At 44.0% G+C, this 19,910-nt stretch overlaps 1 protein-coding gene across 2 annotated transcripts in view; it reads right to left on the reverse strand.

Annotated features, from left to right (window-relative positions):
- Nucleotides 1–3,408: 3,408 nt before the first annotated feature.
- The window catches only part of Mreg (melanoregulin), a 61,873-nt gene continuing 45,371 nt past the window's right edge, over nucleotides 3,409–19,910 (reverse strand). For both annotated transcript variants that reach the window (XM_041650972.1, XM_041650973.1), the window contains exons 3-5: nucleotides 8,164–8,254; nucleotides 5,970–6,133; nucleotides 3,409–5,165 (exon numbers count right to left, since the gene is read on the reverse strand). In XM_041650972.1, the coding sequence (XP_041506906.1) occupies nucleotides 5,031–5,165; nucleotides 5,970–6,133; nucleotides 8,164–8,254 (390 nt within the window). In that variant the 3' untranslated portion in view covers nucleotides 3,409–5,030. The remainder of the gene's footprint in view (nucleotides 5,166–5,969; nucleotides 6,134–8,163; nucleotides 8,255–19,910) is intronic.

A 19,910-nucleotide genomic window follows, 5' to 3' on the forward strand; every position in this document is an offset into this window, starting at 1 on the left:
GTTTCAATGCTCAAGCCAGATCCAGTTTCTCTCTCTTCCTGCTGCCTAATGATCCGGATATAGAACTCTCAGCTCCTCTCCAGCACCATGTCTGCCTACAAGCCACCATGCTTCCCACCAACACAATAATGGACTAAACCTTTGAAACTGTAAGGCAACTCCAAATAAATGTTTTTCTTCATAAGAGTTGCTGTGGTATTGGTGTCTCTTCACAGCAATGGTGCACAGACTAAGACAGGTACCATTAAGTCCCAAACACTGGGGACAAACGGCTGAGGTACCTATTTAACACATCAAAGCAGATCTGGCCGCCAAGTTCTCCCAGCATCCCTCAGTCCCTACCTGTTACAGGGTGTGGCTGGCATACCCTGCCCTCTCCCCTGAACTCTCCAGACTAGGGGCTGGACTGCCCTTCCCCCAGAGGCTCTTCCCTATATAACCCTGATATTTTGGTTACCACCCCTTTTTCACCTTTTATCCTCTTGGCTGCTGTCCCAGGTTCCCCTCTTTCCACCCCTACCTCTCATATGGCCTCTCCCAGATGTCTTTGCCTCTGGCTATGCTCTGCCTTAGTCCTCAATAAACATTCTCCTCCACCATACCATACCTAAGAGCAGTCATGTCCTTCCTTGTTATTTATGTTTTTATTCAACCATGTTGGTAATACTGTCATAACTGGATTCCCAAGAGAAGACATTCTGAAATGGAGATTGACGTGCAAGATGTTTATTAGCTGATAGATGTAGGATGCCCCCGGGGAGGCAAAGTACATATCTTAGGGCTTCTATTGCTGTGATGAAACACCATGGCCATAAAGCAAGTTGGGGGAAGCAAGGGTTTATACAGCTTACACTTCCACAGTACTGTTCATCATCAAAGGAAGCCAGGACAGGAACTCAAATAGGGAAGGAACTGATGCAGAGGTCATGGAGGAGTGCTGCTTATTGGCTTGTTCATCATGACTTGCTCAACCTTCTTTATTATAGAACTAGGGCATCATCCCAAAGATGGCACCACCCACAACAGGCTGGGCCCTTCTCCATCAATCAGTAAATTAAGAAAATGCCCTACAGTCAGATCTTATGGAGGCATTTTCTCAGTTGAGGTTCCCTCCTTTTAGATAACTCTAGACATAAAACTATCCAATACGATAACTATGGGCAAGGCAGCTACCATCAGCTAAGTGTAATCTTAGCTGAGGGGTCAAACAGCAGTACTGCTAGTAGCTAAAGGACTAAGAATGTCCATTACGAAGACCCAGAGCTGGGCAGTAGTGCAGTCTTTGCTACAGCCCTGTACGCTCCACGGATCCCCTTGCTTTTGATGGCCAAATCTACAGGTATCTCCTCCAGAAGTCTGGTGCCTATATTTTCTCAAGAAAAATGGCAAGGAGAATTAATAGGACATTATACACACATATACCCCACTATTACAGCTGATCTCCAGATCTTGCCTCTGGTTTTCTAAAAAAAACTTTTAATTGTTCATGTGTAGGCATGTGCATGTGTGAGCACAGATGACCACAGAATCAAGGAAAGAAAAAAACTTTTTTTTTTTTGTAGCTGGACTTACAGCTGTTTGTGAACCATCCAACATAGGCAGTAAGAACTGAACTCAGGTCCTCTGCACTAGCAGCCAGCATTTTTGACCTCTGAGCCAGCTCTCCAGTCTCTCCTCTAGATTCTTAATCAGTACTTTACAAAATTGTCAAGGACACTGAGAGCAAGGAGAGTCTAAGCAACTGTCACGACCAAGGGGAATCTACTGATTCATGACAACCAAACTAAATGCAATATGGTGGCCTAGATGGAGTCCTGGAACAAAACTAAAGAAATCTGAATAAGCTATGGACCACAGTAAGGACTTTCACTAGGGAAGGTGGCTCAGTGGTTAAGATCACTGACTCTTGTGCAGAGAACCAGGTTCAGTTCCCAGCACCCACACAGCAGCTCACAACTATAACTCCAATTTCCGAGGATCTGGTGTCCTTTTCACTTACATACATGCAGGCACAACACCCACACGCATGCTTCAAATGAAAATAAATTTAAAAAGTAACGTCTGCCATCTCACTAGGGTAGAATAGTAATTTTAGTTTACCACCTTGGCCAGGGGATGGAGAATTTTCAGAATCTTCTGTCTTTTTCTTTAATTCTTTACCTACCAACAAAGACCCAAGTATGTTCAGCCCAATCATTTATCCTGGAAGTGGAGTGATGTCAATGAGTCGATGAGGCAGATTACGAATTCAGTGTTAGCGAGTCCCAGGGGAGAATCCATGTACTGCCTCTCAGATGTCCCCATCTGAAAAAGGAGGTGACAACTCCTCACTAATCCCTGAGATCCAGGTAGCCCTGACCTTATAGCACATGGTCTTGGAGTGTGTGTGTATATTCTCATTCCTCCATATAATTAACCATCACAGGGAATTATTATCAGAATGAATAGCAATAGCATCATACATCCTTTTCTTTGGGGGGGCTGCCCTATCTTTTGGTCAATAGTTTATGAGCTTGAAAAGTAACCAAATTCAGCCGGCGCATTCTCCTGATGGTGGCACACACCTTTAATCCCAGCACTCAGGAGGCAGAGGCAGGCAGGTCTCTGTGAGTTCAAGGCCAGCCTGGTCTACATAGGGAGTTCCAGGACAGCCAAGGCTCTACATAGAAACCCTGTCCTGAAAATCAAAACAAAACAAAATTAAAGAAAATTTAATACTTTACTGTCCTATCCAATACCATCCATGAAATATGAACTTGAGTATTTGACTTGCCAGTTACAGGTTTTTCCCTGATTGATACCCACGAGCATAAATAATTTTAATATAAAAATGTGTTCCCATGTACCACTTAACACTACCCAGCACACAGAGATGAATCTCTGAGAAGTGCTGAAGTGGTCCAGGAGGGATGATAACTGAAGGAGAACAGCCCTATGGCCCCTCTAACACATCTGCAGCCCCTGGGCCTGCGGGGAACCCTGTGATTTGTGAAAGGTCCATTTCAGTCAGTCCGAGCCTCTCGTACACGGCAGTGACTACTCATTTTAGCACAAACCCACTCCTTGTCTGGATTGAAGGGGGCAGGAGGTTCTTAAACCGGCCTGCCTCTCAGCTTCTTTGCCCTATAACTTACAGGATCATGGAAGGAACCCTTCTCATTTGTCAGAGCTATAACACGCAATCAACTTAAAGCCCATGCGGACATCTTTTAATTTCTTGGAGAAACATTCCTGGGTAATTTCATGTATTTTAATTACCACAGAAATAATTTTACCCTTACTTGTGCATTGCCAAAGTTGAGAACTATGGCAATGGTTTATAATCCAGAGACACAGACAAGTTCGTCTATTTTAACATCAAAAGTGACAAAATTTGAGTACAGATATTAAAACAACACAATGTTCTAAAATTTCTCTTCTTTATTTTATTGTTTATTTTTTAAAGGCTCACAGAAGTGAGTGAAAATATCCAAGGGGCGAATTTCAAACAACATGAGACAGAGATTAAGCAGTAAATATTAAAAAAATAAAACTTTAGCTTACTTACTAAACTAGGGCGAATTCTCTGGAAACGAACTGTTGAGTTGGTCTACAATGCATTACTGAATGGAGGACATGTATTTCCCATAAATTTTAAACATGGAGTACGTAAGCAAAAACGCCTTATGAGCATATGAAATTATTCAAGTCACAACCCCCTGAACAGACTATACAAATTTGTTTTCAACCTAAAGTTAGAAGTGCAAAATCGTTAAAAAATAAAAATATTTCTACTGTTCTCAGTAGTCGACTGATAAATCCTACAAGTCTTTAAAGGCTTTTAAACGAAATAAACCATGAACTCTTGGCAAGCTCCTTGCTTATGCTCTCAGGAAACTGGGCTTCTCTTCCTGTGGGCGAGTTGCACTGTTAGCATGGCTCCGTTCTGAAAAATCATGTTCAGACCGATGGAAGACCCAGCGGTGACCTGTGTCAATACGTCACCGCCTGCATAGCTACAAGTCTGCACCACAAGGTCCCTGGGCAGGTACCACCCTCAGCTGATAAGTAGGAAACAGGTTCAAGACAGGAAGCAGAGGTCAGACATTCCAGTTTACAGAAGCTAGTCTCCACAAAATGCCAAGGGCTTTGAGACTACAAACAGGCAACACCTAAAAACTGAGGCCACTGGGTCACTTTAATGCTAGGGACTGATGTTGCGGGTTTAGGCTGCTTGCGTCACAAATGAAGATACTTAGCTGCAGGAAGGTCTGTTGTCTGGGCTGCGTGGCTACATATTTCTATAGCCTGGCTCACCTACGCTTCTCAATGCCCACGCCTGATGCTCAAATTGTTGCCCCAACCAGCATCTGAGCTGCTTCAGGCGTTTCCAAATCAAAGAGAGGTCACACGAGGCCTAGAATTTTATGAAATTTGGGGCATTTTGTCTAGCATTACATTTAATAACGATTACCTCAAAGTTGATGCAGGAATAAAGGGCTCAGTTACACCTTTCTCTATTCTTCAAGCTATTTTGTTGATTAGAAAACACTATCAAGCCAGGCGGTGGTGGCGCACGCCTTTAATCCCAGCAGAGGCAGGCGGATCTCTGTGAGTTCAAGGCCAGCCTGGTCTACAGAGCTAGTGCCAGGACAGGCCCCAAAGCTACAGAGAAACCCTGTCTCAAAAACAAAACAAAACAAACAAAAAACAACAACAACAAAACAAACACCAGTCCTCCACAGATGGATGAGGGTAGCTTATACAGCCAATGAGGCGATGAGTTCTTGGAATCTGACCAGCCAGGAAAAACTATGCACCAGCCAACGCTTTAACTTCCTTTCTCGTTGAACAGTTGTCAGGTGTTTTAATGTAACCAGAGCATTCTCAGGCTAAGGCCCCGAGGAAGACCGTGTATTTTGTAGGATTCAGGATTGTGTCTGAGTGTAGAAAGCCGTCTCCTGGCTCACTTGCAACCACAGGCGGTGGTCCAGCTTTGGTAAATTGCGGTGTCATGGTGAAAGAACTCTGATCCTCTTCCGGGCCATCCTTTAGGGACTTGGAAACGGAAGGTAGTGCAGTTTTTTCTGGCCATCTGCCAGGCATGGGATCCCTGGCTTCTTGGGGTAAGTTCGGCTAGCAATCTTAAAGAACTCCTCGGCAGCATCAAGAGCAATGAGACGGTCCTGCAGTTAGAGGAAAGACAAAAGAAGATGTTCACCAAGTTGAGAACTGAGCTACATGGATGAGAAATTTTAATAAAAATAAAGCCTGCCCTAGAAATAATACCAAGAAAGTAAAACAGTCATTCAAAATTTCAAGACTCAGAGGCTTACCTCACCCTTTTACTTACCCAAGAGATGTTTCCACCAAAAATTTGTGAGTGTGAGTATATGTATGTGCATGTATGTGTGGGCATGTATGTGTTCAGGTGGGCCAGTATGCAGAGTTTAACCTTCCGCATTGTTCCTCAAGAACCACCCCACCTTTGTTGCATTCTCTCGCTGGGAGCTGTGCACACCTGACTCGGCCAGTCAGTAAGCCTCAGGTGTCCGTCTATTCTGTGTCCCAGCCCTGGGATCACAAGCAGTGCCACCATGTCAGGCTTCCAAAGTGGGTGCTGGAGAAAAAAAAACCAGCTCTTCGTGCTTACACAACAAGCACTCACCAACTAAACTATCCACCCAGCCTTTCCACCAGTCTTAACGATCTTAGGCAGGAGAGCAACTTTGACTGAATGCTGAAACTTTAACCACACAACAGAAATCATCTGAAAAACAATATGGCCACAATGCGGTCTCAACAGCTTTAGGCGGGATCTAGAAATCCTTCTCTTCAAAGCTGTCCAGGTGGCTCTGGAGCCATCCATCACGGGTGCTTACAGTGGCATCACCATTCGCCACTCTGTCCTGGTGGGGTTGTGATGTGGGGGTCCCAGAAATAACAGAGAAGGAAACAAAACGAGACCATGAAGAAAGGCATCCACTTACCACAACCAAGAGATACCTCTCAGAGAGCTCCCAGCTGGCTGGGAAGATAGAGGTCTCTTCAGCCAGTTTCAATAGCATCTCTCGGGCTTTTCTTGTGTTTTTAGAATCACTCATGGTGCTGAGTTTGGTCACTGACAGCAAAGAGTCGGCTTCCCTTTGAAAACCTAGGGTGGATACACAAAGCCCTTGTTTGAAGTCATCACTAGTGCCATCCCACGATACTATCGCTGAGATTGTTAAGAAGGAATCCAAGTGTGGATTCTGTACAGTAAAAACTAAAGTCAGAGGCACTACCGAGTGTTGTGGAATATTAGTTTAAGAAGTGTAACATTTATTTATGCTGTAGAACGCTTGTTTAATGATGCAAAGATGTGCTGCATTCTTTTATGTTGCATTTGTTTAACTCTGTGAAGCTGTGTTGCTTTGCCTACCTAAAACACCTAATTGGTCTAATAAAGAGCTGAATGGCTGGCCAATAGATAGGCAGGAGAGGGATAGGCAAGGCTGCCAGACAGAGAGAATAAATAGGAGGAGAAATCTAGGCTTGGAAGAAGAACAAGAAGAGGGGCAATGAGTGAAAAAGGGAAAAGGAGAGGAGGATGCCAGGGGCCAGTCAGCCACCCAGCCACCCAGTCACCCAGCCAGCCATGGAGTAAGGAAGGAAAGAGGGTTATATAGAATAGAGAAAGGGAAAAGCCCAGAGGCAAAGCATAGTTAAAGAGAACTGGATAATTTAAGTTAGAAAATCTGGCTAGAAACAAGCCAAGCTAAGGCCAGGCATTTGTAAGTAGAAATAAGTCTCTGAGTATGTATTTGAAAGCTGGGTGGCAGGCCCTCAGAAGAGCAAGCAGTTTAAAAAAAAAAAATGCTGCTTCCCAGCTCTGTGTAAGCAGAAGGCTCTTTACTTAAAACTATCTTTGCAGGGTGGTGGTGGTCACGCCTTTAGTCCCAGCACTTGGGAGACAGAGGCAGATAGATCTCTGAGTTCAAGGCTAGCCTGGTCTACAGAGTGAATTCCAGGACAGCTAGGGCTGTCTCAGAAAAAAAAAAAAAGCAACAAAAGAAAAACCTCTATTTTCATGTTTGTCCTTGCTGGCTCCCTCTAGGAGGGAAGTCATCCTGACCCTGACTGCTCACTGAACCTGCCACTGTACTGTTCTGGAATCCTGTACCTCTCCCTGGCCTGCAGTGACGTCACCTCCAGGTTGCTACACCTTAAAGCCCTGATCTCCTTCTTCGTGGTAAAAAATTATTTTCCTGCCGGGCGATGGTGGCGCACGCCTTTAATCCCAGCACTCGGGAGGCAGAGGCAGGCGGATCTCTGTGAGTTTGAGACCACCCTGGTCTACAGAGCTAGTTCCAGGACAGGCTCCAAAGTCACAGAGAAACCCTGTCTCGAAAAAAATAAAATAAAATAAATAAAAATTATTTTCCTAAAGATAGAAAAGAATCAAAGGATGAGACCTGCTCAGGCTAACTTACACTGCAAACTCCCAACCCACAGTAATATTGAATCAGTTAAGAGGGCAGAGTGCCCCACCTTACCCCGCTATTCCCCAACTTAGCCAGCCAGGGCTAGCAACCTGGTATCCCGCCTCTGAAAATCTTTAATGCCATGGGTCATGTTATTTCAAAGTAGAATGATCAAGGACTTTAAAGGTAATTATTCATCTGAACACAAAAGCATCAAAATTAAGATAATTGACATTATTCAATATCTACCATAATGTCAAGTGTATTTTCCCAACCTTGTAACTTTTCTTCCTTTTGCTTCTTTTAGAATTTTCTGCTGTGTTTAACTATCTCTTACAAACACTACTTCTTTCAACCTGCCATATCCTATTACTAGGATATGCTAGCAGTAGCTATTAACTAAGTGCTCAGTCAATTCAATCAATAAATATGACAAAGCAGTAAGCGGTAACACCCAATGACCTCACTACTCTGTGTTATCTCAGACTTGGGGACAGGTGAAGGAATATGTGGCCAAGTAACATGAGCTAGGGAGAACAGAAATATCAAGGTTTACACTTGAGAGCATAAAAGCAAAGCTGAAGAACGAATCAGTAGAAGGCAGTTAATAGTCATTAATAGTCAGCGCTGGCGGTCTTTCTACAGAAGCCACGGTGGAGGCAGCGAGAAGCAACGCACGTGACTAGTTATTCCACCATTTCACAATCCCTTTCCCACTCACCCAAGTCTTCGAGGATTCGCCTCCACCTGTTTCTCACTTCCCTGCGAATCTGCCGCAGCGTGTAGATATCATAGTTGAGTCTCTGCCACTCCTGCAGGAGATAAAAGTCCACTTTCACTAACAACCTCTGGCCCAAAACCTCTCTCTCATTTCTGAGATGCGTGTGGCTTAAACCTGTGGTTCCGCTCTTCACTAATCTGAAACACAATCCTAAAAGAAAATGAGGCGTGGATGAGACGGAGCTGACAAGAAAGAATGTCCTCTGCTGCCACCATTGAAGAAGACGTCGCCTTCTGGGTGATATCATTTCTAAACATGTTACTAAGACTCTCTGATTATCAGTTTTCTCCATGCAGTGACCTGACCTGAAAAATGCGGTTAGCAATAGTAAAAGTTTCCAAGTAAGACTACTGTCAAGACTTAAAGTATAAAATATTAGGACAAGGGGTGTCACGACAAGTAAAGTTCTTGCCACACAAGAGTGAGGAGCAGAGTTCAGATCCTCAGCACCCAATGCCCAGTCGGTGTAGAGGTCTGTCTAGAACTCTACAGAAATATGGGGTGTGGGGGGTCCCTGAAGCAAGCTGGATAGCTAGACTAGCCAAATTGGTTAGCTCTGGCTTCAACTGAGATACCCTGTACTATGAATAAGGAAGAGTGACTGAGGGAGACTGCTCATATCAGCACATACGCACATACGCACATACAACACACGTGCAGTGCACCACAAACGCATGTACATACGCACAACACGCAGACATAAGAAAAAGAGGTCGATGCCTGCCTACAAGAAAGACCTAATAAAATCCATATATTGGGGCAATTTATAGATGAAGAAACTAATTTATATGATGAATCTAACATATTCCAGGTAACAGATATCAAAAGTGGTGTTTGAACCTAAGTTTTACTCTAAAGCTCATAAAAAAAAGGTAAGACTCTACATCTCAGTGTGTTATTAGAATGATACACAGATCTAGGAACCCCAAGCACCCTGATTCCGAGCCCTGTTTCCCACACCGTGTCTTAGCATCCCTCTCTGGGCAGGGTAAATTGCTCAGGTACACAGGGAGTCGTTAAAACGTTTCCATTCTTGAAAGTCCTCTGCCAGCCTTCGGGTGATACTGGCATCATATAGACAACATCATATAGATCCTAACACAGAAGCTGAATCATAGGTATTCAGGGCCTAAGCATTCTCTGAAGGCGTCCCAGGAATTTGCTTTTAAGGCGACATAGCTATCTGTAAAGAGCAATCATCTTACAGTGAACACCTTTTCCTTTCTCAGAAAAGACACCCGTCCTCACTCACGGCTTTAGAGAACATCATTTTAAATGTTGGATGGAATAACACAAGCTATTTGATATTTTGACTCCTATAACTGAAAACGTTCCACTGATCCATTCGTTCCCTACTAAACTCCCTTCAAAATACACTTGTCTTGCAGATTGCCTTCCGACTTGCATGCCTAGTTAAGAAAAATAGATTTAGCTGCCATTCACACGCTCCGAAAGATACCACTTTGAAAAAAGAAAAGCTAACAAAATAAAGTGTGCTTTGTCGTGGCTGCATTTTAGACTGTATCTGAGGACTGGTCATGCCCTGAGAAGAGAGCAGGCTTTCTGCTACCCTCTCTAAGACAGTTGTGGATTTCCTATTCCCTTAAAAAAAAAAAAATTAAAAGTAAAAAGATCCACACTCGGGAGGCAGAGGCAGGCGGATCTCTGTGAGTTCAAGACCAGCCTGGTCTACAGAGCTAGTTCCAGGACAGGCTCCAAAGCCACAGAGAAACCCTGTCTCGAAAAACCAAAAAAATAAAAAATAATAAATAAAAAATAAAAAGATCCAAAGACATGTGCACAAGTGTGTGAAGCAGCCAAAGGCGTGGGGTGTGACACAGCCAAAGGCACGGGCACAAGTGTGTGATGCCTAGGGTCAAGGACAAAGTCTTTGACTGTGACCTAGGGAGTGAGGGTAACCAAATCCTGTGGAAACTCACAAAGGTGCAGGGATGGCCCAACAGTTAGAGCAAGGCTCCTCCAGAGGACCCAGGTGTGCAGCACAGCACCACACAGTGGCTCATACCCACCTCCAACTCCAGTCCCAAGGGGCTCTGACACCCTTGTCTGGCCTCTGGGAGCACTTTATGCACATGATCTACAGACGTACGAGCAGACAAAGCACTGATACACCTAAAATAATGGGTTTTTTATTTTTAAAAATAAACAATATATAATTCTGGCCTCATCTTGGCATCATATTAAAGCATACCTAGCAAATCCCTGCCCCAAACTGGATATATAGCAAAGGAAAAACTCGAGCAATGGCCTCTTTTTAGTGGAGAGACCTTACAGTATTTAGGTGACTGCTCGGTACAACATACAGTGCTGAACAAGACTGTCTAGGTTTGGGTCCAGCCCCACTGACAGGCTACCTCACTGCCTACGTGTCATCTACAATACGGCTGTAACACTGCCTACACCACAGCTTACTGTGAGGGTCAGTTGCCTCGATGGCCTTCAAACAGAAATCAGGACACATCCTTCTTCGAGTCAGTGCAGATATAATTCAGAAACAATACTGATGGGCTGCAGAGATGGCTGAGCAGCTGAGAGAGCTCACTGGTCTTGCACAGGACCCGAGTTTGGTTCCCAGCACTTACATTCACGGCTCATAAGTGCCTGTAACTCCAGTTACAGGGGAGTCTGATGCCTTTGCCACCACGGTACCCGCAAGCATGTACATATACCCACAGACACACACTCATAATTAAAAATAATAAAAAAATAAGCCTTTTGCTGGGTGGTGATGGTATATGCCTCTAATCCCAGCACTCAGGAGGCAGAGGCAGATGGAGATCTATGAGTTCAAGGCCAGACTGGTCTAGAGAGCAAGTTCCAGAATGGCAGTCTCCAAAGTTCAAATGGCTGTCTTGAAAAACCAAAATAATAATAATAATTAGTAAATAAATTTTAAAATGAACCTTTAAAAGAGCTGCTTTACAAGAACCCAGAACCTTAATTTATGCGACAAACCACTAGGTGGCTTCATTAACTTGTGACTGAAGGTCTACTAAATTGTCTGGTGCTGATGCCCCTGACATGACCCTTTCCATGTATAGACAAAAAGTTTTATTTTTCAGAGTTAGAGGCACTGAAATTGCATGGATTCATATAAAATTCAGTGTTGATATTTAGCAATAGAAAAATAACTGATAAGCGGGCGGCAAGAAGAGAAAGCCTTTGTTTGGATCATCCAGGTGCCTGCCACTTTCTTCTATTGTCCATTATTCATTATTTGACAATTCCCCCAGTAGAGAAACAAGTATTCATGTAAGGCCATAATTGGTCCTTAACATTAAAGTCCATATAAGAGGACCGATATGGGCTGCGGAGGTGGCTCAGTGGTTAAGAGCACTTGCTGTTTTTGCAGAAACCTGGGTTTGGTTCTCGGAACCCACATGGCAGCTAACATCTGTAACTCCAATTCCAGGGGATCTGATGACCTCTTCTGGCCTTTGAGGGCACGGCACACACATGGTACACAGTCATACATGGAAGCAAAACACCCATACACATAAAATAAATAAATCTTGACACAGAGAGGGAAGGTATAAAAAAAGACTAAAAGGGCCAAAGATGACAAGCTGTGGGCCCTGGTCACAACGGTTCCAGAGAGCCATGTTTTCAAAGGCAAGAGTCTCAAACCCCAGGCTGAGCTGTGGCTGGCGCCTGCCTGGGTCCTGTACAGTCACATGTTCTCCCTTTGCCTGCTACAACTCTTCTTACTGCTGCCAAGCACTTTGAAGATAAAGGCTACTAGGGACTAACTTCTTACCTACCCATGATCTACTCATGAGCAAAAGGATCCTTGCCAGCTGAATGGTGACACAGCCTAGTATCCCAGCCTCCCTTTCTGTAAATAACTTGCATATAAGATTAATGGGATCACGCTGAAGAGATGGCTCAGAGGTTAAGAGCACTGGTTGCTACTCTTCCACAGGTTCAATTCTCAGCAACCACATAGTGGCTCACAACCATCTGTAATGAAATCTGGTGCCCTCTTCTGGCATGCAGGCAAAACACTGTATACATAATAAATAAATAAATATATAAACTTTTTTTTAAATGCTTAGTAGGATCAAACTTTCACACATCCATTCATGTACACATAAGATTATTATCTTTTTAACATAATAATACCTAAAGTTTGGTGGGGGAAAAAACCTCTGAAACAGAGGCTGGAGGTGGCTCAGAGGTTAAGAGCACTGACTGCTCTTCCAGAGGACCTGGATTCAATTCCCAGCACCTACATGGCAGCTAACAACTGTCTGTAACTCCAAGATCTGACACCTTCACACAGACATACATAGATGCAAAAAAAAAAAAAAACAAACAATGTGCATAAAATAAAAATAAATAAAATATTAAAAAATCTAAAACAAGTAGAAACCTTAGTAGAACTTAACTAAAATTTGGATTTAATAAAATAAGGAGGAAGAGGTGACTGAATTTCCCCTTAAGTACCTTAAATAACTCTAAATAACAGAGCAAAAGTGAGGGAAATGAAAAATGATGGCATAAAAAGCCTCTCCAATTGCATCTCTACATAACTGAAAAGACTTAGTCCCTCATGGTAGGAAGGAGCAAGTTCTTTTTTTTTAAATGATTTCTTTATTATTATGTATATAGTATTCTACCTGCAAGCATGCCTTCAGGCCAGAAGAGGGCACCAGATCTCATTACAGATGGTTGTGAGCCACCATGTGGTTACTGGGAATTGAACTCAGGACCTTTAGAAGAGGAGGCAGTGCTCTTAACCACTGAGCCATCTCTCCAGCCCAGGAGCAAGTTCTTGACGTACTTCTGTAACACTTAAATTTTAATGACTTGCTTTTTAAGCTTGAAACAACTTGAAAATAAAAATTCAAGATCAGCTAAATAAGCTTCACAGGAGAATTCCATTCCATTAAGCACCAAACATTAAGTTTTATTTTTTTAGCTTGTGTTTATTTTCCTATAATTTCCAAAACAGTATACTGAGGTCAGTGTGCTGTGATAGCCTTAAATATTAAGAATGAGTAATATTTAATATTAGCAAAGATCTGGCCACAAGAATAATGTGGAATTAATTCCATGAATTCCAAGTCAAATGAAAAATTTGTGCTGAAATGAACACCTAGAGACGTTCATAACTATTCATTTTTTGGTTTCTCCTCTTCAGTTGTTGGCCAAATCCGGTTAGAACTAATTGATACGAAGGCTGAAGCAACAACATGGAAGAAAGGAACAAAATGAAATCTCATGTCATTGTCTTCCAGCCTGCAGTGCCAAGAACTGGCTGTGAACAGGAGCACTGACTTCAGTTCCTTAGACCACATGGTGGTTTGGATGCAAATGGCCTGCATAGGCTCACTGGGAGTGGCATTATGGGAGGTGTGGCCTTGCTGGAAGAAGTGTGTTACTATGAGGATGAGCTCTGAGGTCTCAGATGTCAAACCAGGCCCAATGTCACTCTCTCTTCCTGCTCTCTGTGGATCAAGATGAAGAATTCTCAGCTACCTCTCCAGCATCATGTCTGCCCGAGCGCTGGCTAGCTTCCTGCCATGATGGCAAAGGACTAAACCTCTGAACTGTAAGCCAGCCCCAGAGAAACGTCTTGTAAAGAGTTGCCGTGGTCATGGTGTCTCTTCACAGCAACAGAAACACTAAGATAGACCGTTTCTCCTGCACAAAATCAAAGCACTGTATATGCAGGGCTGGAGGGCTTGCCTAGCAGTTAAGAACACTTTCTGTTCTCGTCGGACTCTGTGGGCTCCAGGTGTGCACAGAGTGCACAGACATACACGCCGACAGGACACTTACACATCAAAACAAATTCTACAAAGTTTTAAACACTGTACTCTCTAACAAGCAGCTCCAGCCTTTGATACTACAATTCTACACTCTGCTTGTATAAATTTGCCACTTTAGAATCCATACAAAGGTGAAATCAGGCAGCATTAGTCTTTCTGTGTCTGGCTTATCCCATTTAGATCCTAAAACAATAACCTCCATGTTCAGCCACACTGTTAGAATGGCAGGATCCCCCCAGACACACACACCCTTTGTTTTGTTTTTGACACACTCTTACTATGTAGCCCAGGCTGTCTTGAAACTAGCAATCCTCTTGTTTCCTCCTCCTGAGTTCCTGAGTGCTGAAATTAGAGCTGAGACACACTGTTCTCTACTGCTTTTGGGCCTTTAACCAAGAATGAGCATCCTCATTTATATACATCACTCTTTTTCAACCTGTGGGTCATGACCCCTTGGGGATCGAATGACCCTTTCATGGGGACCACCTAAGACCAAAAGAAAATAAGAGATATTTACATTACAATTCATAACAGAAGCAAAGTCACAGTTATGAAGCAGCAATGAAAGTAATTTTATGGTTGGGGGTTACCACAATGAGGAACTATTTCAGCATTAGGAAGGTTAAGAACAGCCGGGTGGTGGTGGCGCACGCCTTTAATCCCAGCACTTGGGAGGCAGAGGCAGGCAGATCTCTGTGAGTTCGAGACCAGCCTGGTCTACACAGCTAGTTCCAGGACAGGCTCCAAAACCACAGAGAAACCCTGTCTCGAAAAAGAAAAAAAAAAAAAAGGAAGGTTAAGAACCACTGCTCTACATTTAAATCCTACTTATCCTTCAAATTTCAACTCAAATGCCACCACCTCTTTCAGCTTCACTGAAAGTATTGGCTTCTCCCCTAGAACACCCTCAACAACTTTATGAACAGTGCTGTAGGTTTACTGTCTACATTGCTACACTGGTCTGTGCAGGGTCTCTTTCACTGCCTTGGACACTAGAACCTGGGTTCATCCATATCCTATGTGGAACTCTGTACACGGTGCAGCCTACAGTGGGTTTGCTGAGTTCAACTGCACATAAGACGCATGAGGAAGCCAAGTTTTGAAGGTGATGGAGTCTCTTTTAAATCTAGAGCATAGCACTACATCCTCTAAAGAAAGCTACGCATGGGCGAGCCAGATGACTCAGTGGTGGAGGAAGAGTGCCATCTCACACAAACTGTCCTTGGACTACCACATGTGCACGAGTGTGTGTGCACACACATGTGCAATAAATAAAAGTTAAAAAAAAAGTGTGTACTATATACTCCTTTCCTATTTTGAACGAGGCAGATTTATATATGAAGGTATTTTGACTCAGTATATTTGAGAAGCAATGAATTCAATGAAGATGAAATAAAACCAAATAATCCATTAACCTTTCTACTCTGTGCCTAATCAGGCATTTGAGATTTGAAGGCTACTGTCCAGACCTGTCCCTTTCAGAACTAGAACTATCGAGGACACACCGTGTGACAGGCGGGCCCTGACTGGCCCGCATCACATTCATAAGAAAACCCAAGAGGATTTGAAGCAGAAACCTGGTAGGTGAGAGTCTATGAAGTAAACAACTCAGCTGATGAAGTAGGAAAGCCACAAAAACTCCAAGACTATTTGCTTCCCAGATTCCTCCTTTCTCAAAGAGCCGCCACTCAATCAGACCCAAACTTAGCCCGCACTATTGTTCCTCCATCACCAATGTGGAATGGAAATGAGAATTCAATTAGATAGACTGTAACGTTCCCAAAGATGGTCACCTGGGAAGAGAAAGCAGATGTGTGGCCCTCCTCTATGGGGGGGGAGGGGAGTAAGAGTCTGGGGGTGGAGAATGGGGGAGAGGGGAGCGAAATGACAGTCAGGATGCAATATACGTGAGAAGAATTAAAAAATAATAATAATAATAATAGTAAAAGGAAAAAGGCAGCCCTTCTCTATTTTCAGGGAGGAGGTACCAAAGGGAAGGGAGAGAAGAGGAGTAGAGACTAGGGGAAGGAAGAGAGGAAAACCAATCGAGATGCAATGTATTTGAGAATAAAAATAATAATAATAATAACTCCATAGCTACTGAGAAACCCTGTATCAAAAAACCAAAAACCAAAACAAAACAAAAGAATTGTAATATACCTAGGCGGTGGTAGTTCATGCCTTTAATTCCAGCACTCGGGAGGCAAAGGAAGGCAGATCTCTGTGAGTTCAAGGCCAGTCTGGTCTACAGAGCAAGAGTTCTAGGGCGGACAAGGCTGTTACACAGAGAAACCCTATCTCAAAAAACCACCGATAAATAAATAACTAAAAATAAAATAAGAACGAAGGGTGGTCCTCCTCTGTTTTCTGCTGTCCATCACTATCCAGCAGCAGAAAGGTCGGTGCAACCAGAGCTCATGCAACCTGCTCCGAGGGTCACATGGGGAAACCTGTCGAGGAAGGAGGGTGTCAGGCAGTCAATTATGCAAAGAGAGATCAGATCCCTGCACTTGCCAGTGTCAAGGCCATCTGGGCAGGAGGAGCACCGTCCCTTGGTGCTCTCAAGGCTTGTTTTCTCTGTCCACCAGACAAGAGGGGAGGGTCGGATTCTATTTCATTGTTCCTAGACAGCGGGTGCACTCACAGCCATCTGCCTCTCTGCCTCCCCCCAAATGGGACAGGCTCAAATGACAGAACACAGAAACCCAGTACATCAAAGGATACGCATCAGCTTAGATGGACCTCTGAGGAGGGCTTGCCAAGGAATTCAGTCCAAGAGGGGTCAGTGTCCAGGGGTCTGGCACTTAGGCCTATGAGGGTTCCAGGACTTGTCTCCCCAACAGCTCTCAACATTTGGCATTAGGGCCTAACCAGAGGATGTTATTACAATAGGACACAGTCTAAGAAAGGAGCACCTAGTTGCTGGTAACCAGAGCTGATAGAGAAATGAGCCTTTTCAGCTGAGTAGGTCAACTTCTGATGAAGGCTCTGCTATCCTCAGCAGACCCCTCCTTCAGGGACAGAGACAGTTCCTGATGCTGGAACTTCCCCTGGAGAAGCTCAGGAGACAAGCCTTCTGGCCTCGCTGTCTTCCAGGTGGCCAGTTTCACACCCACCTGAAGATGTTGGGTAGCTAAGAGATGCATTCTCATGAGCTTGCTACAGTTAAAACCTCTCCATAGCAGCACAATGCCTGCATTGGTTTTTTAGGAATTTGTGAGTGGCTCAAAATGGCTGATACTGCTAACCCTTCCTGCAGGCTTTTACAAGTGCCTGGTAGGCACCTGTCAGAGTCAGAGGACCCAAAGCATGCTAACGTCACCATGTTCTGAATGGGAAGAGCCATGAAATTTGATTATACATATACAGAACGCCATTATTTTTTCAATTTTCCTTACCTCTAGCCACTCTTTTCCATACCCCAGACCACCCAGCTTTGTTAATCATAAATACTAAACCATATCCTTGAACAAAAATGGCTAAGGGCTGCTCTCCTGACTCCACACACTTGGCTTTCTCATGAATAAACCTTTTCTGTTTTGAAAAACTCATCATCCTGATGAGCGGTGGTGGTGCACACCTCTAATCCCAGTATGTGGGAGGCAGAGGCTGGCAGATCTCCGAGTTTGAGGCCAGCCTGGTCTACAGAGAGAATCACAGGACAACCAGGACTACTCAGAGAAACCCTGTCTAGAAAAACAAACAAACAAATAAAAAAAAGAAAGAAGGAAGGAAAGCTCGTCATTTTAATCCAGGCATAGCGGTGAATGCCTATAATCCCAGCACTAAAAGAAGAGGCAGCATGATAGCTTCTATGTATGAGGTCTGCCAGGCACTGGGACTAGTTGCACGAACCTATCGGAAAAACATACAAACAACGCCCTCATTATTTCCGTGACTGACATGCTATATGGCAAGCAAAACGAACCTGGTTTGGTAACACTTGGGTCCTCGCTACTGATCTTCCAGAACTAGCTCCCTGGGAGGGACAGTTGAGTGGGTAAGGGTATTTGCCACTGTGCCTGATGATCTGAGTTCAATCCCTGGAAGGTACAGAGCAGAAGGACAGTACCAACTCCTGGAAGCTGTCCTCTGATCTCCACACAGGTATGAACCATGGCATGCACGCATACACACACACACACACACACACACACACACAACGATTAACCAATGAACAAAAAGGAAAAATTGGTGGAATATAGCTATTTCTTCCAGGTCGAACCTGACCCCTTCCACCACCTTGCAGCTGAGTGCCTACGTGACATCAGGCCTGTGACATTTCTCCTGGAGGGAGAGGACAGGCTTAAGAGTCTCCTCATAAAACTCATAAGGCTCTTCTCCCTTACCTTCCAGCTGTGACTATGTCAGAAGAAAACAATTGTCTGGGTGTGTTTTCCTAGTGGTGTGCCTACCGGAGTTACCCATCTCCTGTAATTAACCCCGATAAACACGTCAGTCCAGCAACCAGGACTTGGACGGAATCCCTTCATTGGTCCATCGGCGCCCTCTCTATCTAGGGTGAATAAACAAACATTTACTTACATCTCCTCAGGGGGGAAAAAAATCACACAGCACCATAGTTTACTAGAATTCAGCACTGAAGGCTTCCAGGCCTTGCATGCTGCCATACCAGCAAGGTCCTGAGGTCCACCCAAAATAATGTCACCCTTCAAAAATTAATAAAGAAAACTGGGGGCTGGAGAGATGGCTCAGAGGTTAAGAGCATTGCCTGCTCTTCCAAAGGTCCTGAGTTCATTTCCCAGCAACCACATGGTGGCTCACAACCATCTGTAATGGGGTCTGGTGCCCTCTTCTGGCCTTCAGGCATATACACAGACAGAATATTGTATACATAATAAATAAATAAATATTTAAAAAAATAAAGAAAAACTGAAGCAGGTTGTATTCGTGCCGTTCAGAGGCTCGGGGTTACTGCTTTGGAAGACCTTGCAATGGCACACCCTGCCCTAGTCACTCAGTCACACACCGCCGGTATCCATTGCTGCCACCTAGGAAAGGTCAAAGGCAAATGCTGAGCAGAGCTTTTTCCACTCCCTTTGTTTATTTTTACTCCGTGCACCTCCTCTGGAAACACAGCATTGTGGTCCAAGGCTTCTGACCTTATCTGTCTTTAATCAGATTAAGCCAAAGGATAACTCAGAGCTCTTATCGCTACCCAAGTCTACCATCAAAGCCAAGGAAAGGAAACCCTAAGCCATACAAGGCTAGCTCGTTTTGTCTAACAGGTGGGGTTTAAGGCCGCATAAGGCTTCAGGGCTCCAGCCCAAAATGTGATTTAGCTGATGCTGCCAGGGGAAGCAGTGTTTTCTAGGAGTCACGAGTGAATACTGGGCAGCTACTCGGAACCATCCCAAGAGTTCCGAGATTCCAGTGACTGCTGCAGTCATCAAAGGCAAAGAATAAGGCTAAATTCCTGCTCACCATGAGGAGAGGAAGACTCAATATTTCCAGCAAGGTAGAAATAGGCCACTTCACAGTTACCTGAAGAATGTACCATGAGGGGATGCAGAGATAGCTCGGCAGTTAAGAGCACTGTAATCCCAGCACTCTGGAGGCGGAAGCAGGTGGATCTCTGTGAGTTCAAGGCCAAGCCTGGTCTACAAGAGCTAGTTCCAGGACAGGCTCCAAAGCTACAGAGAAAACCAAAAAAAAAAAAAAAAAAAAAGAAAGAAAGAAAGAAAGAAAGAAAAAAAATGGACCATGCTAAAGGCCACTTCAAAGACTTTCAATGTATGGTGGACTGTGGGAGGCTACTTCCATAGCACATAGATTCCACTTGGAGCTACAGATCAGGGCAATATAAAGTATACTGGAAGATGTATTCAAATCGTATGTTTAGTGTTGACAGATGTCAGCATCTGAAGATGC

The sequence above is a fragment of the Microtus oregoni genome, unplaced genomic scaffold (genome assembly GCF_018167655.1).
Source record: "Microtus oregoni isolate MIOR12 unplaced genomic scaffold, Mior012 000004F_ref0000308, whole genome shotgun sequence".
NCBI classification, from domain to species: domain Eukaryota; kingdom Metazoa; phylum Chordata; class Mammalia; order Rodentia; family Cricetidae; genus Microtus; species Microtus oregoni.